The 26,420-nt window shown below is 37.9% G+C and overlaps 1 protein-coding gene across 4 annotated transcripts in view; it reads right to left on the reverse strand.

Moving 5' to 3' along the window:
• Nucleotides 1-26,420, reverse strand: part of THADA (THADA armadillo repeat containing) — a 283,517-nt gene that overhangs the window by 182,270 nt on the left and 74,827 nt on the right. For all 4 annotated transcript variants that reach the window (XR_004987407.2, XM_045580694.1, XM_036435157.2 and 1 more), the window contains exon 26: nt 26,074-26,165. Coding sequence is in view for 3 of the 4 variants with exons in the window: in XM_045580694.1 (XP_045436650.1) it covers nt 26,074-26,165 (92 nt within the window). In the remaining variant the exon portion in view is untranslated. The remainder of the gene's footprint in view (nt 1-26,073; nt 26,166-26,420) is intronic.

A 26,420-nucleotide genomic window follows, 5' to 3' on the forward strand; every position in this document is an offset into this window, starting at 1 on the left:
CCCCGCCAGCCTGGTCACCCCCAACTCCCCCCGCTGCCCCCAACTGCCCCACCCCCGCCAGCCTGGTCACCCCTAACTGCCCCTGCATCAGCCTAATCACCCCTAACTACCCCTTCTGCCGCCCTGGTCGCCCCCAACTGTACCCCTCCCCAACCCCCGCCAGCCTGATCACCCCAAACTGCTCCCCTCACCAGCTTGGTCACCTCTTACTGACCTCCCTCCCAGCTCCCCACTGCTGGCCTGATCACTCCCAACTGCCGTCCCCTCCCCTCCCCCACCACCAACCTGGTCACCCCACGTAGCGTAGCCTGCTGTTCCGTCGTTTGGTCAAACCTCGGGCTGGCCCAGGCCGGCTGGGCATCCAACATCTGAGGCTTGCCTGTGCCTCGGCCCGCCTGGGGCAGCTGGGGGGCTGAGAGGACTGGGCACTGCCATCTTTGAGGGCATGGTAGTCAATTAGCATGTGCCTTATAGATAGCATTAGATAGGATAGGAGCCAAAGGCCAAGAAGAAAGCTATAAAATGGTATGGATGAATTCATATCATTAGAAAAAATATGGTTAAAGTGTCTAAACACATATACACGCGCACACACGCACACACACACACACACACACACACACACACACACACACACGATATGTTAAAAATGATAAAAATGATGGTATATAATGCTGTCTCATACTTTCCCACTCACATATGATAAGAAAACAATATTTGTTTTTTATGTACATCATAACTGAACCTACACACAAATTTCCTTGGAAAAGAAAACCATATTTTTCATAATTATTTGTGATTGCAATTGACTGGCTAGCAATTGAGTCTGTATGGAAAAAGTTTAAAATCACTCTAATAGTTTTCTAAAAATTCTCCAAATTTTCCAGAAAACAGGGAACCTACAAAAATGATTGATGCAAAGACTAAATAAAAACAACAAATTAAAGGAACAGTCCCTGATAGTTTTCATATGTAAATTTTGGCATTCCATCTTATTTTTAATTAATTCCATTAAATTGGTGTTTCATAGGTCAGAGGATTTTATGACTGCACACCAAAAATGTTGTTTATAAAGCCATTTACAGGGAACTGCCCACAAGTTTTTTTCAAATACATTTTTTCCTTTTGCCCAATTTAAATTGTTATTGCTTCATTTTTCCCCCCTCCTTTAAGTCCAATGTTGGTCTTTTTACTCACTTCCACTTCTTTTCCTTGCCCTTCAACAAAGCATAGTCCATCATATACTCTATTCCATCCTTTTTTAGAATTTATATAGCACCAAATTACTTTAGCCTGCATGTACACTAAGGAAGAAAAGGAAAAATAAAAACAAACCAGGTGGTAGTAGATAAATATCCTTACATACACACAAGGCCTCACTTCCCTCATGCTCCACAAAACTCCTAAATAGGGTAGCCAAGGTTTATTTATAGTAAGGACCAAGGGTAACACGGGATAAAAATGAAAATACAGCCAGAGAAGCCTCATAGCCTCCTCTGGCCTAATTTAAATGGGGTTACTCAAGTTCATAGATCGGTAATGGATGATGTTGCAAAACAAGGATGAATCAAAAGAGTCATCACTAAAATACTGTTTTATCTAAGAACAGATATATCATGTGTTTTGCCCTAAAAGACATGACTCACATGGAGCCCACGATTCCTTTCCTTTCTTCCCTGAAATTGGAGCAAAACCAAAAAGGGGTTGGGAGGGGAGCCACATACCTAGAGTCCCACACCACTTCAATGGTTTCAATTCTGTTATTAATCAGAAATGTGACTTACATAACTCACCTGAGTCTCAGTTTCCTCATCTATTAAATAGGGATAATTTTACCTAACCTAACTACCTCACATGGTTAGTGTTAAGATTAAATGAGATAACAGATGGGAAAATACTTTGAAGTCACCATGTTCTGCTGATTCCACCTCCCATCTCTCAATTCTATTTACATCGTTCAATCTCCATTATCGCTATTCTAATTCAGATCACCAACATGCTTTTCCTAGGCTAGATCACTGGTTTACAATACCAGACCACACAGGTACCCAGCCATTCATGAAGAAAATTAGAAAAGCCAGGGCAATGTATAAATTTTAGATAAAGCTAAATGTTATACACTTAAATACCTAAAATGTATTAGAGATTCTCCTGTGTGTGTGGCATATTGCGGGTATGAATGTTGAACGGTCCTTTATATTATTAAATAACTAGTAGCCCTGCACATACACCCGTGGGCCAGTAGCTCGCTGCTGCCCTCCAGTAGCTCTCCGCCCACAAGCCCCCCTCCCCTCCACCAGCCTCCCCCATAGCTTGCTGCCCAGTCCTTTCTTGAAGCTCTCCACAGCCCCACCCTCCTGCTAATCCGTGATCTGGTCGTTATGTGGTCAGTCGTTCTGCTTCACGGCATAGCGACCATTTCCATATTACATCTTTATTATATAGGATTCTAATAGGGCATGTTTTTTTTTTAATGTCCTTACTTAACAAAATGAAAATGTTAGCAACTCTATTATGTTGATCCTCAAAATTAAAAACAATTTTTTTTTGCTGGTTCATGAAATCCAAAAGTCTGGGTACTGCTAGACTACATTATCCTAGCAAACAAAACTATTCCTATAAACTGCCCTCCCAAGTCTTCGCATTTATTTCCAATTCAGCTACAGTGTGTTCTCTACACAGTAATCAAAATGATCAAACTAAAACCTAATGCTATTATACCTGTGCTTAAAAATGCTTTCCTTGATCCCACATCAAGTTGGTTGATCAGGTCCCCACCTCATCTCATGCCACCCCTCTCTTACATTCTGCACAGCATCATGTTTTGTGATGGCTCACTTTCACCCCAACACTTGTGCACAGGAGCAATCACTCTCTTATATCCCTGGTAAACATTTCCTTTCCTTCAATTCACTCCTTGTCTTTCTTGCTCTGGGGTGTCTTCCTTGATTCCCCCTTGTCCAGATCACATGCATCCCCTGTGTGCTCTTACTTCCCTCATTGTACTGGTAGAACTTCATTCATACATTGTTAAACATTTACTAGGTTTCTTTTATGTATCAAGCACTGTTTTAGGTGCTAGAGATTCAGCAGTGAATGAGACAAAGACCCACATCCCCAAGTTGGAGACACACTAGTAAGGAGAAATGTGCTAGAAATTAAAATTCAAAATAACATAGAAGTTAAATATCTGATGATTGCTTATCATTGTATCCATTGAACCTAGTGAAATGCCTGGCTCTTAGCTGGGGCTAAAAAATATTTATTGAATGAATAAATATAGGAGTGTCAAAAAGCACTATACAAATGTGAAGGATTGACTTCAGTGTGCATGGGTTCATACTGGCTTGTTAAAATCTCTTCTTAGAGTCTGGCCAACGTTTTCAGAAGCCTTAAAAACATGCTGTGTCAGTTATACAAGGCCATTCACTACTCTAAGACTTGGTTTTATACTTGGCAGAAGTAGTAATTTTACCAGTAATTTTCAGATCAAATGAGTTAAGCACTGAAGTCTCGAAAGTCCCAACTTGGCATAGTGTGCATCTTCCTCAAACTCAAAACACAAAAGTAAAAGAAAGCCAGTCCTTATAAGGTTCAGATACTAGGACACTTCATGCTACATCTAAAAGGTTAATACTGCAAAGTCAATAACTACCATGAATAAGGACTTGTCAGATCACTGGCAAGTCATAATCCTACGTGAGTTATCACCTGAAGTGAATTCAAGTCAAGAAAGTAAACATTTAATTAATATTCATTTGCCTTTGGTTCAAGGACGGTCTTAGAAATAAGCTTTCTTTTAATTAAAAATAAAAGTAACCCAGAAAGCTGAAATAAGATCTGAGGAACACTCGGTGTGGGCCAGCTAGTCAGCATAAGAAAAGAGTTGGCAGTATCCAGGTGAAACTGCTCCAGGGTGTGACTATAACACCATTCTGTTCATGAAAAGATTTGAAAAATAGATTTTTCTGGACGGAACTGAGCCGAAAATCTCCACTACCAAGCTGATGAGCCAAAAATTAATCCTGGTACAAAGGTACCCAGTGGTTCTGAAAATAGCTTGGTGCCTTTATATACTGCAAATATATCAAGCCTTTGGCTTGAGACTTGTACCAACGGACAAACATGTATTGAGCTAGTACTGGAGGACACTAGCACACATAAGATATAATTCTAAGCCTCAAGGAACTCAAGTTCAAAAAAACAAGACGGATATTAATGGGAAAACAAAAGCAAAACACCAACTCTGATTGAAGGACTGGCATGGTAAGAGCAATAGAAGTGGGATAACCTTGTTCCAGAGGCTAAAGCAGAGGGGAGAGCCTACAAAGGGATGCTCAGCGAAGGCCAGTTTCACAAGAGGTGAGGCCCCCAGGAGGCTGGCAGGTCTGGAAAAGCAGAGGAAGAGGGGCCCTAAACTAGTGTAGGGGAAGCCTGGCCTTGAAGGACAGCTAGGAACCTTTCCCAGGAGTGAAGGAGGAGGAAGAATGTGTGGGGGAAGGGGAGTGAGCACGGGGCATGGATAGGTAAGGTGGAGGGAAAAGCTCCTCTGGTAGACAGGAGGTTGGACTGTGGAAGGACCTGGATTAGGGAAGCTAATGACTTTAAAACTTATTTCTCAAGTACTGGAAAGCCACCTGAAATTTTAACAAACGAGTAATGTGATGAACTGTATTTGGGTCTATCCTAAACATTTTCACATAAGTCTATCCTCCTGCCCACACAAAAGAATTAAAAAGAGAATTTTTCTAAACAACATTCCAAAAAGTTTAAGAACCAGCATATTTTCATAGATATATAAATAAAGTCATATCACGGTGGCTAAGTTTTGTATCATTCAGTAAATCACATATCCCTGGCGAAATGCAGCCACCAGGCAAGGTGCATTCTATTGTAAGTAGCCCTGGAAAATGACTTCTGAAAGGCAAACCCAGCCCTAACTACACCTCCCCCAACCTGATTAGGGTCTTTATTTTGCTTTAAGCATTACAGATTTCCTATGTGCCATGAAAGAAGAGCTGTTAGTCATCAATATGGACGGTGTGTGTGTTAACAGGGTGCTTTGTTCAGAAACTTTAATTATAGGTTTCAGCCTCAGATGAATGTAAAATAAAAAACACTGGAGGGGACTTTCTCTCTGCTGATTGGCCAGCTGAGTAGTATCGTGGACTTTCCGCTCAAACTTGTCTCTGAGCGCATCTCTTGAAGAAGCAGTTTCCTCCCTGATGTGGGGGGCATGGCTGACCTGAGTTGAATCCCGCTTGCTTCTCTGGCCACATCGGGGCTGCCTTGTATCACTCAGCTTCCAACAGAGGTTCCGCAATCAAAAGCCTCAAGATGCACTAATGTGATCTTGGCAGTTTCATAGTTTTTAGAGGCTTCTGCCTCAACAAAGGCAACGTGACTGCACTTGCTTGCGCTGGCTCCAGGCCCTCCCAGAGCTTTATCACCTTTGACCCCCAAAAGCTGTGTAGAAGAAACACGGAGTATAAAGCCAGACATTCATCTATCTTCCAGTTTATGAAATGATTTTACTCTGGCAAGTGATTATCTGGGGAAGACTGCTGAACCAAAGGTCTTTGGGGCTGCGTTTTGTAGCTTTATTATCATAGAGATGTGAGCGTTTATAAACTGTAAACAAGGAACCAAATAAATAGCAATAAAACCGGCTAAAGACACTGGAGTTTGAAAGTTTTCTGAGTAACAACAAAGCAAGGCGGAAACTCTGGTTAATAAAAGGCCTGCTTTCTAACCCTTACTGGTAGGACATATTCAGGCACTCTTCAACAGAAAATAGAAGACTCATGTCAGTGTCACAGAAAGGAAAGTTGCTGACCAGGAAATGTCCATAAAATCAATATGAAAAAATATAAAGAGAATTTCCCCAACTAGTAGGGGGAACAACGCCAAGTGCCTGAAAATCTTTAAATCCTCTCCAAAAGCACTATAAGTGATGGTAAAATTTGTAGTTAAAAAAAAAAAAAAAAAAAGTAGGGAAGCTTTTTAATTTCAGAGTAAAGTAGAAGTCAGTTAATTGAAAGAAGGAAAAAAAACTAAACTCAATAGATCATTTTGGAAACAAGACCAAAGGACTTGGGTTTCTCTTAATTTCTTCCATTCTTCCATTCACTGAGCCCTTTTACTATTAGAGGTTCTATGTTGGGCATTGCGGGGGATACAAAGAGAAATTTAGCTTTCTGTTCTCTTCAGTTCTGGGGGAAAAAGCCAAATCAAAATCCTAAAACACACAACCACAAAAACCTGCCTTCGCCATGAAAAGGCATTTCCAGTTCAAAATGCACACAATGATTATTTGGACAGAGACATGTGGTAAACATTTCCTAGGGAAGGAGCAAAGGAAAAAAGGTCAAAGGTAGAAGTCAACTGAGAAGAACTGCAACGTCTCAGCAATTCACAGGGTTAAAGGATAGCAACAGTTTGAAGGGTAGAGATACCACCTCCATTCATTACAAACTGAGATTTGAGAGAGAATCTCTTCCTTCTCTGGGGTGAATACCACAACATCTGTTCTCTTGTCATAACAGCAACTAAGTTAATTTAAGAAAATATTCCCTCTCTCTTTTTAATGCTGTTGGTGCATAATTACATTTCTCCTGAGCCTTGGTTTCCTTTAGACGTGTTTATTCTGCACATCTGCTCTCCCCATACCTGATTACACAAAGGTATCATAAATAGCAAACCAACAGGTATAAAGAGACCAGCCCTCAAAACAGATCAAAGCAAACAGCCCGTGGAGTCCTTTGGAAATCTTGGCTGGCAGCTCTTGTAAATAAAAGTGCTTCTAAAGCAGAAAGCATTCAACTACCGTATTTATATAGGGCGTGATTGACAGGTCAGTTATTAACTTCATAAAAACACAGGCAATGTTAACTAGCAAGAATGTTTGTTCTAGCTGTTCTATCTGAAGGAAAATGAAATCCAAGATAGAATGGCTTGCTCTCTGTTTCTTTTAAGTATTTATTTTAGAACCATGCAGTATAAAAGAATGTTTTTTCAAGTCAGTGAACTTAAGCTATTTTGCTTACTGTTCTGGAATTTAAGTATGTTGTTATAATTCTTTAGAAAACAAATGTTACATTTACTAAAGGCAAATTCCAATGGTGTACCATGATCTTTTCAACCCCTCGAAAAATTTTTATTCTTTTGGATTACTAAAATTTAAAAAAATTACATTAATGTAACTAAAGTATATCAAGTTGGAGAATCCAAGAACAGCAAGGTTCCTATCCACTGCTCTGGAAGAAGGCATGTGCTCCTTGAATTGCTTATGGTAGCAAGTTTAAAATTTGCAAAAGGAGATAAGAATAAACTGGCCTGCATTTATTAATATTATTTTGAGGGCTTTTCTTCACTAGTAATACATTCTATTATGTATGATCATTTACTTTAATTTACAATGTAGTATATTTTATTTTTTAAACTGTGTCAAAAAATAACATCAGTTGTATGCAGATTTATGGTCAGGAAACCCTCAAAATCCACTTTTGCATGCAATGGTTTCATCCTTGAGGCTTACCATGGTTAGGTAGCACTCACCACCATCCCAGTGGAAAATACAAAAGTGCCAGCCTATGTTTCTCTAATTTGAAGAGCAACTTCTATAATAGTAGCTTTCAGCAACTTTATGGCAAAGAAATATAAAAATATTGCACTTAGCCAATCTATAATCTTATTATTTTTAAAATAATTTTTTAAGAACAGAGAAGTAGAAAGAAAAGGTAGGATGAAAAAAAAAATTTTTTTTTTGCTTTTTTGAATCAATCAGCCAATACTTTTTAAGACTGAAATTATATTAATATAAAGTTGGCATTTCCCGGCCAAATAAATGTTTATGAAGTTGACCATATGTCTATGTGCATATTTGTTTATACATATTTAATACCCAGAGGCCTCAGAGTTTTTCCCTATAAACGTAAGTTCTGTTAAATGCCTCTTGAATTAAATTAAAAAGGCTATTTGTTAATCAAAATGTTTCACTCTCAGCAAAGACTGTTATCATATGAGCTGAATACCAAACACAGGAGCAAACCAAAAATCCCCAGAAAATTCATCCTATTCATCAGTACATTTAATGTACCATACTCCTGCCTCCTCCAGCATTCCTGCAAGTTACAGTCTTTCAAGAACACAGAATTCTCATGAAATAAATACTCAGCCTCAGAACATGCCTGGCCTCCTCTGCATCCACCCCTCCCCCGCAGGACAATATTTTCAAACTAGAATATTTGTTTTGACAGACTTCTGCTTGCTTAATTCTTTGGCAAAGTATTTCTTGTGCACCCCAAGCCAGTAATGAACATTTTGCCAGAAATATGCAACTTTTGGCAATACAAGAATAGGAAAGAAAAAAAAAAAAAAGTAAACCCTGCCAGCAGAGACTTCTAGAACTGAAGATAAAAGCAGGCACACTGAATGAACAGAATCCTTTCCCTAAACATATTATAATTTCCTTGTTTTCCCTGCTTCTCACCATCATGAGGAAAACCTTCATTTGGCAGTTTCACATGCCTTCTCCACACTATATAAAGCAATGGGAAACTATTCCCTAAATCTTGGTTTCTAATTAAGGAACTACTTATCCAAATGAAAAATGTAGGTTAGCTAATCCTACTCAGAGAGTAAATCTCCAAAACAATTTCTTAATAATAGTTTATCAGGAAAATTAAAATCCATTGAACTTGTTTAATCCAGTGGAATACTTCTCTTTCATTATTTCTCCCGTTACATTTAAGGACCTAACACTCAAAAACTCAACAATGCAAGATGGCTCCACCTCTACTGAGTTCAGAGGGCTGGGCAGGATATCACACAGCTCTCTCCTCAGAGAGCTTAGGGTGTGGGTGAAGTGCCTCTTTCTACAACTACACAGATTCTTGGGAGAAGGAATATCCCACAAAGTAAATTTCCTGCGTGGGTGGAGTCAGGTACTTTCCAAAAAAACAAAACAAAACCAACTACTCATGGATCTTGAAAGGGGAGCACCAGGGAACAGACAAGCGTGTCTCAAGAGAATATCAGATTATTGACATATTCAATCTCTCCCCCCATGTGTCACTTAAACGGTGATGCCCTCGGGAATCTTCACCACGCTGGGTTATCCCATTCACTCTCCTGGCATAAAATATCACCCAAACACAGGTGACTCCTTCATCCAGCCCAGAACTCACTCCTCCGCTCCAGACCCACTATATTAAACTGTTTATTGGTATGGTCCAGTGGATGTCCTTCAGGCATCTCGAAACATAAGCACAAAACTGAACTTGGAATCCCCCTCCAACCTCTTTCTCCTTCTAAATCTTCACTCAATCACTGAGCCACCCAGGCCAGGCACACCTATTGTTTTAATATCTCTAATTAATAATGCCCTTTAGCCTATTTCCTACCCCATTTCTGAACTGAACTCCCTTCTCCCTTCTAGTCCATCCAGTTTCCCAAAGTGTGCTCTTCAAAACATAATTCTTCATGCCATAAAAAAGGCCTTCATGATTCAATATTTTAAATGAGCTACCACTGGAGAGCCACAGAAAATATCAGTATATTACATTTTCAAGACATCTACATTGAAGAAACATGTTCACACCAATCTTTCACCACCACCATCTGTCCTCCTGGCTCCCTCTTCCCCTACTGTTTTTCTTCACTTGGCTAACCTGCACTCATCCTTCACGCTCAGCCCCAGACTCTTTTAGGAAGTTTCCTGACAGTAGATTCTCATCCCTACTCCATGCTTCCAGATCGCCCCTTGTATGCCTCCATCCAGAACACTCAATACTAATGGTGTGTCATTTGCAGAATGTCTACATCACTTGATTGTGGGCCCCATGAAGGCAAAGACTTATACTTATTGTAAGTCTTTATATGGTCCAGAGCAGTGTGTTTATCGCACTACTGAGCAAATGGATGATCGTAATAGCTAAATGTACAGATTTCTACTCTGTGCCAAAACTCTTCTAACCTTCTTGCATGTATTAACTCAACTTAATCCACTCTCAAGCCCTATCAAGTAAATGGTAGTATTTTCCCCATGTAATATGAGGCAACTGAGGCAGAAAGAACGAAAGTTCATTATTCTTCCAATATGGTCTCATTTTCTTATCTCCTACAGGATAAACATGAGTAATTTTGCTCTGCTTAGGAAAGTGGACGTGACTGAAATCTATCTGGCAGAATTTTTAGAACTACTGCATATTACAGGGGGGGGGGGAAAGCTTTAGTGTAGTGGGAAAATAACTGGATTAGGAGTCATATCTGCTTCATATTAGATATAAGACATGTGGCAAACTAACAAACTAAATTCCACGTGTGCTATTTAGAATGAGGGCATTAATACTTATCTTATGCACATTCCACCCAGGATTACAAGAGGTAAGCATGTGAAGATCTTTTGCAGCTTTTATATTATAAAGTTGGGTATAGTGATGCTACTATTATCATGAACAATATAATGGAATGTCTGACTCCCCACATAGCAAATACTTTAAGTCAATTATGGTATATCTCCAGTTTTATTTCCTTTGTGGATAAACTGGTCCAAATAATTGGAAATTTTTCAACTCTACATAGAGATTTCTACTGAAAGTTAAAAAACATTCTACCGCCGAAACCAGTTTGGCTCAGTGGATAGAGCATCGGCCTGCGGACAGAAGGGTCCTGGGTTCGATTCCGGCCAAGGGCATGTACCTTGGTTGTGGGCACATCCCCAGTGGGGGGTGTGCAAGAGGCAGTTGATCGATGACTCTCTCTCATCGATGTTTCTCTCTATCTCTTTTCCTTCCGCTCTGTAAAAAATCAATAAAAAAAATATTTCTGAAACACACACACACACACACACACACACACACAAATTCTACTAAGTTGAACCAGTTAAACTTCATCTGCTTTAGGGCTCACAATATAAAGTAGAAAATAAGAAAAGCCATTGAGTATTAATTTTAAAAAGTGACTAACTTATCTGTACGGTAGGGACTATCTCACTCTCCTGTCACTAAAGGAATCTTATATAATACAGCCAGTGCTCTCAGCCCCACAAACTATGAACAGCTCAGTAGATAAATCTCAGTAAGCCTCCACATCAAACAGACTGGAAGAAATCAAAAGACCGCTGAGCTAAGCCAGACCAGGCTGATATTTTGGTTTATTGGTTAACTGTTATGCTTGGAAAGGCATAAAGCTTAATTGCCAGGCTTGAGGTGTACGTCAAAAATGCCTGACTTAAGTAGAAATTCTGATCATAGCATCTGTCACTAGTTAAAATACATGGAGATCTTTATCCAGGATATTTTTTGTTGTTTATATTTTCAATAAATGAAAACAACGCAGTCACATGGTGACTAAATATGAATCACTGTTTCAGCTCTTTGAGACAGTTTGGAAATCCCAGGTGTAAATTAGGGAGTAACACTGTTGTTAATCCAAATCATGTGAACATTAAAAAGGGGGAAATCTGGTTTAGTTTATGACTTCTTGTGGTATTAACCAAAGGTTTCTCACAAATACTAATGAATACAACACTTTGAAACACTATATGGAAAAGTAAAATCTGGTGGGGTTATTTGGATATTTTTACCATTTTCTCCTGAATAACTAACTCCAGTTGGCTGAACAAGCAACAAAACTAAACATTTTATAAAGGCCTTAGGATAAGGTAATTTCTCCAAGTAAAATCCAGTAAAGATTTCAGTGAAAAGTGAAAAATGAGGTTCTCATCTCTGCTTTGTCCTCGTTTTCACTGCTACTCAACTATACTCATCAAATCAGTACTTACCACTGCTTTCTTTAGGACATGAAACAAACTTAAAACACAATCCTCCCCTTAAGAACTTGGAATTCATTTGAGGTTACATAACTAACTCGCAAGAAGTAATACCAACACAGAATGAGATAGTCCACATCGTCTGGGGTCCCTCAGGAAGAGTCCTGAGGAAGGGGACAACAGTGAGTGCTGGAGGACCAGTTTATCCGTTCAATTAATTTAAAAACAATTTTCACTAAAGGAAAGCTTCCTATATACCAAGTTTTACTGCAGCACGCCTTTTATAAGCATTATCACATTTACTCCTCACAACTGCAGAGGCAGAGCCTATCCCCAACTTCTGATGCTGCTGAAATAAAGAGACTGAGGCTCAAGGGTCTAAATAATTTGCTCAAAGTCAGAGCCAGAAGTAAAATCCAGATTTGCTCAACGGAACATATATTTTCTTAGCAACACCAACATATTGTTTTTTTCCTTCCCATGGAAGGCACAACATTTACAAGGCAGAGGGGTAAAAATGGGGCATCGGACAGAGGCCCTGCTCTCAAGGAGCACAGACAGGTCAGGAAGACTTCCCAGAGGAGAAAAGATTCAAGTTGGACTCAAAAGATTGGAAAAATCAACAGAGTGTAAGTAGAAAAGAAGGAACAAGCATTTCAGGAGCAGAAAAGGCATGAACAAAAGCAACACAAAGAAAAATTCTAACATATTCAAAAGAAAAGTAGGGAAGTTAGCTTGATTAGTGTATATGTATTTGTTGGTAGTTGGTAGAAGTTTAATAGATATTTGTGGGTTTGAATAATAGGAGATAAGGTTGAAAAGGGTGGGTCCAAATTATATAGGGCCTTGAAAGCTAACCTGAAAAAAATACAATTAACCAACAAATAATGTGGGCAAATGTTCAACCTCACTAGTAATAAAAGCAATATAAATTGAAACAACATGGCAATGTTCCCTCTCATATTCTCTTAAACTTACATTAAAAAATAATAATACCCATTAATAGGATGATTATACATGCTGGTACATTTGTAAATTGGTATCTTCTTATTAAAGAGAAGCATGGCTATGGCTTTAAGTTTTGTGGAATGCTTACATTCTTCAACCCAGTATTTCCATTTCTGATAATCCAAAAAACATGGGCGAAACTAAAATACATGAGGATATTCTCTACACCCTTTTTATAATGTGGAAATGATAGATGGAATGTAAATGCTCAATGGTAGGCAGTTGGTTAAAAAAAAAAATGGTTTAACTAAAAAGGAAAAGGCCAATTAAAGGGGTATAGACTTTAGACCATAGGCAACAGAGAACTATTGAAAATTCCTAAGCAGGAAGGTCACATGGGAAGACTTTTTCAAGATAATCAACTTATCAAAAAAATCTCACAATCTATATATATAAAAGCCAAGTGACCAGAACGACTGAACGACTGAACAACCAGTCACTATGATGCTCACTATGGCGGCCAACAGCCTGATTAGGGTCCTGATCAGCACGCCCCCCCCAAGCCCCCTGCCAACCTCCCATGGCCCCTCCCCCAGCCAGCCCCACGCCTGGTCGGCCCCCACCTACCCTGATAGGGGGTGGGGCTGGCCAACCTCCTGCCACCGGCCCGGCCTGATCAGCCCCCATTGGAGTGGACCAGCCAGACCCCACTTGTGCACAAATTTCTGCACCGGGCCTCTAGTATTCAAATAGAATCTGAAGACTAGTTATACTCTGTTACCAAGAAATTACATGTAGGAAAATCTATCTGCAAGCAATAGCCCTGCATATTAAAATACTTTGCAAATAAAGTTACTCACCATATCATTAATTTTTTTTTTTAAATCTAGGAGAAAAACTAAATATTTACTACTAAGAGAATTACTAAGTCAACTATGATAGGTCCTTTATAAGGAATGTTATTTTAAAATGCTAGGATGATATTATATGCAAAATCTTGAAGAATCATTAAATTTCAATTTAATGGTGGGTGACGGGCAGGAAGAGATTTCTAGAGAAAGAAAACTCCACAGAAAATGCCATAAACCCCATGGAATTCAATTCTCATGGGTTAGCCAACCAGTTTGGCAGTGCATAGCAGCACAGTTTTGAAGGCAGTCAGAGCTGAAAACAGGAAGAATAAAGAAAAGCAAGTATTTAAGAATGCTGTGACCATCTGTGGAAAGGCCACAACTTATTCATGATCACATGGCAATTGACATACATTTTTCCAAAGACATACATATTATAAATAGTGGGACTTAGCCCACAGATATCTATTTACTTCCCCAATGACAAATTATACATTTACAATGATAAAAAATCAAAACCTATGTTATTATAATATTAGTAACTAATCGAAACAAGAGAACATCATTGAAAGAAAAAAATCTCTTTTATTTCCCTAAAATGTTGAAGCTTCAGGAAAAGTTGGCTAATCCTATATAATAAATGGCTAATAGGCAAATTGTCCCCTCAACCGGGAGTCCAACTGGGAATTCGATCAGGAGGCGAGGCCGGCCAGCCAACTGCCCATGGCCTCTTCCCCCAGCTAACCCAGCCTGATGGGCCCAGATAGGGGCCAGCAGGCCAGACACCAGCCGTGCACCAATTCATGCACCGGGCCTCTAGTAAAATAATAAAGGAGATAGACATTGACTTATGGTGTGTTTTTGAGGGAAACTGGGCATTCACTTTTAGAGGACAGTGATACTTTTATCAGGATTTTATTTCCAAATACAAGTGGAGAAAGGGAGGTATACTGCTCTAACGTTTATTGGTCAGGATCTGAATCATTCATTGCCATACAGATAGAACAAAAGAAGGTAGCAAGGTAAAGAAATGGTCAGGTGAGATTTTCCTGCCTAAATGGCAGAAGCACGAGGATGTGGAGGAAGGAGTTTAAAGAGGATGTGTGCTTGAATAGTGTGATAAAGAGCTTTGCTAGAGCTGCAAGTGTGCAGTGGCATGAAGTGAGGGGATGCAAGTAATGACACACAAGCTTTCCACAAGGGAGAGGAAAGGAACAAGCAACTTAGGGCATTCCACCATGCATTACAGTTGAGCTCAAGTCTTAACTTGACTGTTTTTCAAATATTTAGACCACATTTTACAAATGTTTGCACTCCCCCTCAGAGCTCAGAACCTCAAATCAAGTAAGTGTATTTGTTGAATGAATGATGAAGGGGGGGAAATATTGGACCACCTAAACAAGGCCACCGCTTATCAGAAATGGAACCAGTGGCCTGAGGGTATTGATTGAAGGGGAACAAGTGAATTAAGGGGGGAAGTACGTAATTGACCACTTATATGTATCTAAATCAGCTGTTCATAAATTGAGTGATCACAGAGATAAATGCAAGAATGATAAAGACGTGCTAAGAGCAATGGATGGCTGCAGAATATGCTTACATAGCAGAAAATTCTAGACCTCAGAGATTTTAGCAGCTGGATCAGACTTACTGATCCTTGTCATGCATAGCTAGTCTGACCACATCTTCTTTCCAGACCAGCGGGTTTGCCCTAACCCAGACAGCCCTATGTTCTATGATAGAGGCAGTTTGTACAGAACAGAACGGTAACAGTTTGGAGGAGAGAAATAAAAGATAGAAACTTGGCAGAGAAAGAAAGAAATTAATTTGAGTTCAGAGGCCAAAAAGTCACATCAAAATACAATACTCAATTTAAATGGAATAGATTTTTGTTTCATAAGTCAAAATAATTAAGTGCCAATTCCACTAAATTTAGAAAGGTCATTTGACTTCAAACCATTTGGACTTACCATAACAAAATCCAATGTTATAATTTGTGTGTGAATTAGAGTTTATAATAAAAGACTATGTGAACATTTTGTTAGCTTGCCAGAGATTAGCTGTGAACCAGGGAGACATTTCATATTGCATAGTAGCAGTTTCTGACTTAGAAATTGATTATATCTTATTCACAATCCCTATTTTAATGCTCTACAAAGCTTCCCCCACCCCCTGCCCCCATTTGAAGACATATACTTTGTTATTGAATGCATTTTTACAATGCAAACTTGCATACAGGAATAAATTATACAAACTAAATATCCAGATACTTGCATGTCTTCATATCTTTTTTAAAATGACATGAAGAAATTGAATAAAAAAGGAAAAAATACTTTCCCAATAGGTTAAAATACTACATATATAATATTACTTATCTTCTTTTTAAGCCATTCTTCTTCTTTTTCTTTTTTTTTAAATATATATTTTATTGATTTTGTACAGAGAGGAAGGGAGAGAGATAGAGAGTTAGAAACATCGATGAGAGAGACTCATCGATTGGCTGCCTTTTGCACACTCCCTACTGGGGATATGCCCGCAACCAAGGTACATGCCCTTGACCGGAATCGAACCCGGGACCTTTCAGTCCCCAAGCTGACGCTCTATCCATTGAGCCACACCGGTTTCGGCTAAGCCATTATTCTTAATGAAAACATTTTTAAAGTTCTTGAAATAGTCTAGGAAAATGTAGCAGCAAACATCATTAGTCACATATTACAAATTAATTCCCCCATCTCATCCTTCCCTTTAACAGTACTTGACTTTAGCTGGGTATTCACCCCTCTCTGATTATGCTTCAGGGAGGGGTAGCACCAACCCTAGACCCAAATGGAGAATCCTGATTAGTCCAAGATAGTATTTCTTCTTTATTCAGAACTTGGTAGATCCATTTCCCTCATCAGGATAAGTTGAGGCATGCTAAAGGGTTCATTCCAGCCAAAGAGATATGAAGGAAAGTAGGGTGTGGAGTTAAAAGCATGGAAACATATACAGGAGGTGCTGTTATTACTCTTAAAAAGAAACAAAGATGCATAAGGCCACTGGAAATTATGCTTTGACTCTGTTGCATCTAGATGTGATGGCTGGAACTGCAGCCACTTTGTAACCACGAGGAAAGCTTGCTTGGGGTCAATGCGACCAAATCAAGGAGGGCACAGTACAAGAGCGAAAAGAACCTGGTTTTTTATAATGCCATCAACTTAAAATGGATCAATTCCCCATAAAACCTGTAGGTTATATGCAAGATACTTTTCCTTATTGTTTAAAATTTGATTTGGGTCTTCTGTTACTTGTAGCCAAAAGCATCCTGCTACAAGTCTGAATTATTTCAAGCCTCCATTTACTTTTATTATTTTTAAATATATTTTTTATTGATTACAGAGAGGAAGGAAGAGGGAGAGATAGAAACATCAATGATGAGAATCATTGACTGGCTGCCTCCTGCATGCCCCCCTCTGGGGATAAAGCCCGAAACCCAGGCATGTGCCCTTGGTGGGAATTGAACCTGGGACCCTTCAGTCTGCAGGCTGATGTTGATGCTCTAGCTACTGAGCTAAAGCAGGTAGGGCTCAAGCTTCTGTTCAAATACTAACAAATAGAGCCCTTATTTGGGAGATGAGGGACATTAAAGTATGCTAAGTTACTAACAACTCATATATAGTTCAAAGGTGCATAACTCAGCCATACTATTGGATCCTAAAGCCTTATCTATATTTCAAAACTGGTTCCTATTCCATTGCCCTCTTCCTGCCCTCCCAACACACACACACACACACACACACACACACACACACACACACATCATATCTAATGGTCTAATGGTTTTGGTACTAACCTTACTGATCAGTTCATCAACAATGTTGTAGGGCCTATTTCCCCTATCTCAACAATCAAGACTTTGGGAATAAGGATATTATCTTATTCTAACACGGGGTGGGGAATGCCCAGCCCGCAGGCCATATAAGGCTGGCAAAACAATTTGGTCTGGCCATGCCAAGGCATTATGGGTGAGTTAATTAAATGTTTAGCCAATTTTTAATTTTTAAGAATATTCTGTATGGTCCGTGAGTGACGCTATAAATATCCAAGTGGCCCTTACCAGAAAAAAGTTCCACAACCCTGTTAACAAAATGGTAGGAGATTTCAATGTAGAATACAAAGTGCATTCTCCTAAAGAGGCACTTTAAATATCCTAAAACCTAAAGTAAAATTTTCATTGATTCAGATTTATTGACTACCTTCCAGGTATGTGTGTGAGTGCATGTACATGTGTAAGGATGGTCTCTGATGATGTCATCACAATATAAATCAATTCCCCTATAAATTTTTCTCTGATAACTTAGGATAATTTAGTCTATTTAACTTCAAGTAGAACTAAGCCTTTCTTTTGCTGCCAATATATATCTGAAATGAATATTTTCCCTTCTCACAGATGGTGCTGCTCCTAAGGATTGGAAACATGCCTCTCACATGCCTTAATCAGTACCCCCCAAGCTACATCTGATGGAACAAAAGATGGTAATATATGTTCTTTAAGAAAATTTTCATGGTCAAATAATTTGGGGAAATACTGCATGATATTGAGCATTTGTCACACTCCTGAAGAATCACAAAACACACTATCTAGAATATTAAATGTTTTCAGAAGTTCTGTCATAAAGAATTTTTATTTCAGTATCTCTGAAACTTACTTGAGTGTATTTTTCACTAAATATCTTTTAATATCGAGAAAACTAGTACTAATCTTTAAAACATAAGTCTTTTCCCCTTTAGTATAGCCACTAATCAATTCAGAAGTTAACAAAAATAAATAAATGCTGAAATAATTGCACCAACCTGGAACCAAGCTATAACAACCTACAAAGCACAAGTTATTTTCAAGTAAGTCTCTTCCAGGGTATTGTATCATATCCTTCAATCTCACCAGCCAGGGCAATGCAATTACTTCTCAAAAGATTCCTAAAACAATGCTTTTATCATGAAATACTCCAATACAAAAACTTCTAATGTATCCCTATCATCATGTAAACTCCAAACTAGCTTCCTTGGTATGTCTGATATAGTCTCAAAACCTATATCAGCGCACACATAGAGTAGGTAGTCAATGAATCCTTGTTCTAGGAAGAACATGAATGAATTAATGTTTTCATAATGTCCTCTCTGTCTAGTCTAATTAATCTTCTGACTTTCTCAGACATGTAAAATGTGTGCTCCAATCTCTGTTTCTGTATTCATGCTTTATATAATCTCACATGCAACACTGTACTCTCTACTTATCCAAATCTTGTCTCTCCTTTCAAGTCCAGACTAAGTCCCAATTCTGCATGGAACCTGAACTCATCCTCCTCTGACCCCATATTCCCAAACAGTACTGAAGAATTTAATGTTCATGTTTTCATAAACTGGTTCACATGTTGTTCTTATCTCTCAATAAGTGATAAACTCCTTCAAATCCAAGACCACGTTATAACTGCTTTTGTACATATTAGAATGTCAAGGTACATAAGTATTCGATGAAAAATCTCATTGATTATATTTTATTAAAAAAAAAAGTTTGGTGTGTAACAATAGTTGGAAATTACTGTAATTTCTAAACTATACATTACTAAAATCAATAGTTATAAGGACAAAGTTCTGCATAAAGAAGAAATACTATCCAAGTTCTGAAGAAGCTATTTCCTCTGGATTTAATCTCTTTGACTTCACTTTCTCATTTTGAAAGTAGCTCTGTGATATTTCTCTACAAGTATTGAATGAGCAACAAATACAGCCTGTAAACCCCCTGATAAATGAAGACTATCTCATAGTCCTGAAAGCAATCCTGACGTCTTCAATTATGTAATCCTACTATTACATTATATTAGCCTGGTTCATATAAAATGTAAGCTACAAAAATACCAAAGCTGAGAAAAAATATTTACTCATGCTTTTACTAAGATGCAGAAAGAGGATGCATGCACTGCCAAAATTCCATAGAACATGCTCAAACTAAAGCAACAATGCCTTAGTTATTAAAGAAGGCAATGGCCTGAAGCAGTACTTAGAAACAAAGAATACTTGGTTCATGCAAGAGTCAATATTTAAGGACACAATGACTAATTCCCACTTCAAGTTCATGAACATATTTTTTTAAGAGATTCTTTTTGGTTAAAATTTTTATTTGTGGTTTTCCTACCTGCGATCCATGAAACTAAGAATGAACTTGAAATATGAAACTCTCCAGTAGGCCAAAGTGTCAGCATAGACTTAACTCATATATTGAACCTCTTAACAAGGGTCACACAAGACTTGTGCTTTACTTCTTAGTCTCCAAAAATTCTCAATTATCTACTCTGCCTAAAGAACCAGACTGAAGGTTCTATCAACAACTATGGTAAATGTTTGAATGACATCTCCAGATCATATCAAAACACTGAGCTCTTAACTTAATTTTAGATTATTCAAATCCAAACTAGTATTATTGTTGCTAGTAGAAACTGCATTTATAAATAATCAGCTAATTAAAAAAATGTGCTAGTTGAGCTTGCTGTAAGATACAGGAACCGTTAATTAAATTTATTTCCAGTATTGCTGTGTGACTTCAATCACTCAATGTTTTTGCACCTCAGTTTTCGCATCTGCCAAATGAGAATGGGACTAGATGGCTTCTTAGAGTCTCTCAAACACAAAACTAGTAAACATAGTTATTATCACTTTTATTAAAGATATGAATGAAAAATGTAAGCAAAGACTTGGGGAAACATTAGGTTAACCCTGGAAGACACTATGCCATTGACAAGGATTATCACCAAATTCCCAAAATCTTCTCCCCATAGCACCAAAATCACCTTGTCACTATGCCATTGACAAGGATTATCACCAAATTCCCAAAATCTTCTCCCCATACCATCAACTACAAGAATTTTACAGAGGTCGTGTCTTTACTGACCACACCATTATCCCCTCCACCCATATCCTATTGGAGTAATTCAATCCGTCCCTAACATGCCAAGAAAAAACTAAGATTTTTACCTTCCTGGCTTTCTAGTATGGCATTAGAAAACTGGTGACCGGTTCCTCCCACACATTTCCTTTGCTCCTGAAACAAAATGCACCATCCACAGAAAGGGTGTTCAAGTCACTTCAAAACAAACTTATCCATTGGTTCCCCTTCCTCCTAAAATCAACCTGCCATGTGGGAGATGGGAGATTTTTGATCCACAGTGAAACTTCAGGTGAAGTGGCTCATTTCCCCCAGAACTGGACAGTGTAAAAATCTAAAGCCAGACTCTAAAAAGGTGACTCACTGTTCCTGAGGGGCTGTGAGTGCCATGTGCAAATTGCAGGTACTCTGCAGATGGAACTGGATTTATGTTCTAGTTCTGCCACTTTCTGGCTGTATGGCCTCGGGCAAATAACTCAATCTCATACCTGAGTTGACCTCTGTAAAATGAGGATGGATGACTATCCACCCCATAGGGCTGTGATGAGGCCAAATTAGACACCCATAACAGGTCTGGCATGTGCCAAGCACACAAAGAGGCACTAAGGATATGCTACCCCCTTCACAATTTCTCCGTTTCTTCTGTGTAAGTGGAACAGAGCTCCAACATAGCAGATAACTGCCATGTTCTCCATTAGACCGTCATTTCCCTAGGGCTGAGAGCATGTCTAATTTATCTTTGGATCCCAGCGCCCGGCAGAGGGCTTGGTCCAGAGTAAAACCTTAATTAATGCTTGTTAAATGGAAAAAATGAGAATCCTTTAGGTCTGAGGATGTTAAGATTATCCTGGCCACAAAGAAAATTCTGATTTTCAGTTTGGCCAAATAGGCACTTGCTACAAACTACTATGTAGTTCAAAGCAAAAAAAAAAAAAAAAAAAAAAAAAAAAAATTTACTCTGAACTCTAATAATTACATTCTCTAAAATACAGAAACCCAAAGCCCTATAGCTCTCAATTTTAGTTTTGAGAAACCAATTCTTCCCTAAACAATGGAGTGGGTAACCACAAAAATTTGTGGAATCTCTCTCTTCCTTGAAAACATGAAGAACAGAAGAGAAGCCAGTCTGTCTGGATATTGCTGCAAAATCTGTCTATAAACAAGGGTTGGACTAGCCCTGGCTGGGTGGCACAGTTGGCTGGACAGTCATCGTCCCGTATACCAAAAGGCTGTGGGTTCGATCCCCAGTTGGGTTACATTTGTGAGACAACCAACAGATGTTTCTCTCTCCATTCCTCTCTCTAAAATCAAGAAACATGCTGTCAGGTGAAGATAAAAAACAACAACAAAACAGAGGCTGAACTAGATTATATACCCCTTAGAGGAGCCTTCCATACCTATACCACTAAGATAGTAAGAGAAGTAACTAAAATAACTGTCATTTACACTAAAAAAAGAAAATAAATACAATTTAACAGCTCATAAAATAGTCATTAGAAATAATTTTACTTGTACTTAATGATGCTTTTACAAATATCCTAAGCTATTAATTTGAATATAAGCTTTCTCTAGCATAGGGGTGTCGAACTCAATCAGAGAAGGGGCCAAAATCTAAAATCCAGCCTAAATCGCGGGCCGAATGGTTTACTGAACAGTCATAAACTGTCATTGTGATGGAAACGCAGCGGAGTGCAGTGATGACAGCGTGGTGCGGGCCACATTGCAAGGCCTGGCGTGACAGATTTGGCCCGCGGGCCTTGTGTTTGACACATGTGCTCTAGCAAGATAAAATAGACATTGTACTTAACAATACAGAAAATTATTCTTTCTTTTGTTCCTCTTTTTTAACCTACATGTTTGCATGTACCCCAAATCTTCTTATTCCAACCATTATAAGAACACTATTTCCTCCCAATGCTCCATCAACATTCCTGTTAATGAATTTATAATACATCCATTACTCATAGCACATTGTACAGCTATTATATGTTATCTTGTATTTGTACCTTTTTTGTGTGTGTGTGTGTTTTTTTGTTTGTTAAATAACAATTTTTGTTTCCCTGGCTAAAATGTAAGCTCCTTGAGCAAGTTCCAAGTTTTATATTTTTCATGTACTCCTTTATCGTGCCAATACTGAATTCACAACACAACCTTACAAATTCATATTGGCTAATGGACTGATTTAAAATGAAAGAGAGAAGGCAAAAGCTATAGACCACTGCGCACTAAGCTCCTGTATGAAGCTTTGGCAAAGTCTAAAATAAAGCTTTCAGATTGCTCCTTACTGATATTTGTCATTCACCTAGGACTAGAATAGCCGAAGGTAAATACACACAGGGACAAAAGGGAAGACCTGGAATTAAAGATCACATTGCCCTGTAAGGAATGAGGATCTATCAAGGTGAGCCCACTCACCGCAGATGGAGGCTACTGGGGAAAGCCCAGCACACTCCCAGATCACAGAGCTGTGCAAGTTCAATTCTATATAGTCTTGGTTAATCATTGTTCAGGACAAGCCAGTCAGATGATAATAAAGAGAAAGGAATGGAGCTTTAGAAAACTAAAATGTAATGACATCATTTAAAACAAAGCTGTACAATGTAGGTTTTCTCATTCTTCATAATCCAAAGCACACATGCATAACAAGACCCAAGCGCTCCAGTTCAGTCCTTCTGTGTGCACTCAGCATACTTAAAGATGGGGACGCAAAATCCCTGCTCCTTTCTTTATATAGGAAAAGGGAACTTCTTGTCCCCACAACGAGGCAGCTACTGTTCTAGGAACTGGGAAAACAGCAGTTTACCAAACTAGTAAGTCTAGTAACAATTACATAAAACCTTAATTATTTTACAGAAGTAAGAGCTATCAAGGATAGTCCAAATCTCTTAGAGGGGAAAAAAAATCAAGGCCCAAAGAGGTTAACTAACCTATCTCCACTGATTATGATGGCTATATGGCAAAAAAGGCAGGAGTAAAAACAAGAATTCTTATCTCTTCTCTAGTAATGACATTTACTTGTTCATTAAGCAAGTATTCCTGTATGCCTATTATTTTCCAGACAATACCCTAGGCACCAGGTATACAGAAATGTATAAGATCCTGACCTTGATCTCAGAAAGCAGTGTAACTGTGAGACAATGAAATGAGTACAATAACAGAAGTGGTAATGGAGGGGGGGAGGGGAGAGGAGCAAGTTGCATAGGGCTTCCAATATTTTAAAAGAAAATGAATTGTTAATAATTTATTTTATTCTCACCACAGCCCTATGAGTACAGAGCACAGATCTTATTACTTGGGTTACATAGATGGAGAAACTCAAGTCCAAAGCGGATAAGGGAGTCTATTAAGGTCATTTCCAATGGCAGCAAAATGCCTAGAAACCAAGTCTGTTTACTCCTAGAGACTTTTTTTTTCTCACTAGATAGGAAAGGCAGATGTTCTTTTTATGTCCAGTCCCCTGCTGGCCAACAGCACACATTTGCAAGACAATCTGTGGCTGTGAAAGTAGACTTAACTGTCTGTGAGGTCTCATCAGCCGAGTTAGTCATTCAATGGTTGAGTAACCAACTAGCAGGACATCATTATTACTAGCATTCTTAAAGTGCCCGTTATACATACACACAAAAGATGGAAAAAGGTTCTGCCCCTCAGGGAGTTAATACTGTAGGGAACAGGCATATAAACACTTCAACAAAAAGTGACTAAACAAACTACAACTAAAAGAATCATTACAAATAATAGCAAATTTAAGACACTAAAGGTTTTGCAGAGCAAATCTAACAGGTGCTGCCAAAAGTATACTCTTTAAGGATTGAACAGAATTCTTGTATACATAATAGTGTGTCCCAATCGTTAGTTTATTGAACTAAAGGCTCTTACCAAAAATGTTCATTATATTTAAAAAATTAACTTCTTAATTCCATTTCACTTCTGAACTTTACTCAAAGCAATTATATGAATATTTCATTTCCCTCTTTCTAGGAAAGTTATCTATTTTGTAACCATTCCTAATTAAGAGCAATGAGTTTATAATAGAGATTTCCCATGCTTGGGCAAAAATATCAAAACGGTGTGGTTTCACTGCTCTATTCTTCCACCCATCTTCAGATACAACTTAAATGAAATGAATGTGATAATTTTCTCTTGTTCAGAATCAAATTTATTTACACAACCAAGAATCACTCACATCATAAAAGGGAAAAAAGAATTTTTTCACTTTCAAGTTGTTTTAAACATTAATTTCACTTGTTTAATAACCTCAGATCGTATTTTATTTATACTACTATCATGGCCTTACAACATGACCAAACTGTTTTAAATGTTTTGAAATTTTGTAATTACCAAAATAAACAAAGCTAAGTAAAGAGAAACAAATATTAGTAATTTCAAACTACTGACAGAAAGAATTTCTCTAGAAACGAGCTAAATAGTAAAAATTATAATCTTTCTTTAAAAAAAATAGAATTATCACTATTTTAAAGACACAACTTGGTTAAAAAATATCTCTGCTGTTTGCTGAATATACTCAGGGAATTCATACTTATAGCCAGTTGCCTTCCTTTTAAATATTTATTAAATTTTATAGGGTGATAAGTAATAATTTAAATAACAATTCTTAACTAACAGTAGGTTTCAACAGAATTATCAATAGTGCATCATAAAATTATTTCATGATATGTTCTAATTCCCAAGACTTAGTTCCATCACAAGAAAATATGTTTTAATAAACAAAAGCTTAAATCCTAAATTAAAAGTGTGATAATCAACATTTTTAGGTAGGAGAGAAATATGGCCTGATTTATTTCTATTATAGATCTAGAGAAAGAATACTGGACCAAACTGGATCTTGAATGAAGAAAGTAAATATGCAGCAACAGCGACATCTAGTGTTAACACTACAAGCCACTAAACTACCACTCACCTAAATGCTAAAGAAACCACTATTCAAAGATTCTCCTCTTTAAAAACCAACAAACAGAACTTGTGCACTGTATCTAAAAATCACCCTTCATCAAAGTATTTCAATATATTTCCTTCCAGATTTTAAAAACCTTAAAGGAAAAAAAAACATCTCAGAGGGTTAAGATAACATGAAAGTCCTAAAAGTGAAAAGCATTATTTATTCTGTGTGCCCAATATCTGTAACTGCTCCTCTTGGTTACAGAGTTTAATTGAAAGTTAATCTGGGACATGTTACTTATGACTGTATCATAAACATTTAAATTTCCAGCTATAAAAGCAAGATATTGCACAAGCTAGTACTCAATGACACATCAAGAAAAAGCAATTTAGGAGATTTCAGGAATAACTGAAAATGCAAAGAAATAAAATAAAAAACTTTAGCTGTTGCACTGAGAAAAGTTCTACATTTCAGTCCCTGCTACCTTGCTATATTTTCATTAAAAAGTAAGATATTTTGCCCAAGGTCTTAGAAATTGGCAGTGTAGGTTAATTTACTGTAGTATTTTCATAGTTTTATACTCTAGATTATTCTATAAAAGTAAGCAAAATTCTAAAAATTGATTTTGGCCTGGAAATATTTTTTTTTTTTTTAAGTAAAGTTAGCATTAGACAGAGCTTACGTATTTTTTTTGAAAAGTTCATCTTTTCCCCTTTTAACTCCAAATATTCTTGTGATCAAGGTACTGAAGAGAAGTGTGGATGAATTTCTCACCTAATGTAAAAAGAAATACACAGTAAGTGTTAAGAAGATTCATGGCATGAAACTAACACTTTCAATGTTCAAACTGGACATTCAAAATCATTCCTCCATTGGCTAGTTGCAGGGCTAAAAAAATATGATTTATGTTCATAAAAATAAGACAATTAAAAAAAAACTTTACAGTAAACTACTCGATGCCTTCATTTTAAGCTAAACTCTATAATCCAACTACTTGCACACACATAGCTCTTTCTGATACTTATATTA

Source organism: Pipistrellus kuhlii, unplaced genomic scaffold (assembly GCF_014108245.1).
Source record: "Pipistrellus kuhlii isolate mPipKuh1 unplaced genomic scaffold, mPipKuh1.p scaffold_m20_p_13, whole genome shotgun sequence".
NCBI lineage: Eukaryota > Metazoa > Chordata > Mammalia > Chiroptera > Vespertilionidae > Pipistrellus > Pipistrellus kuhlii.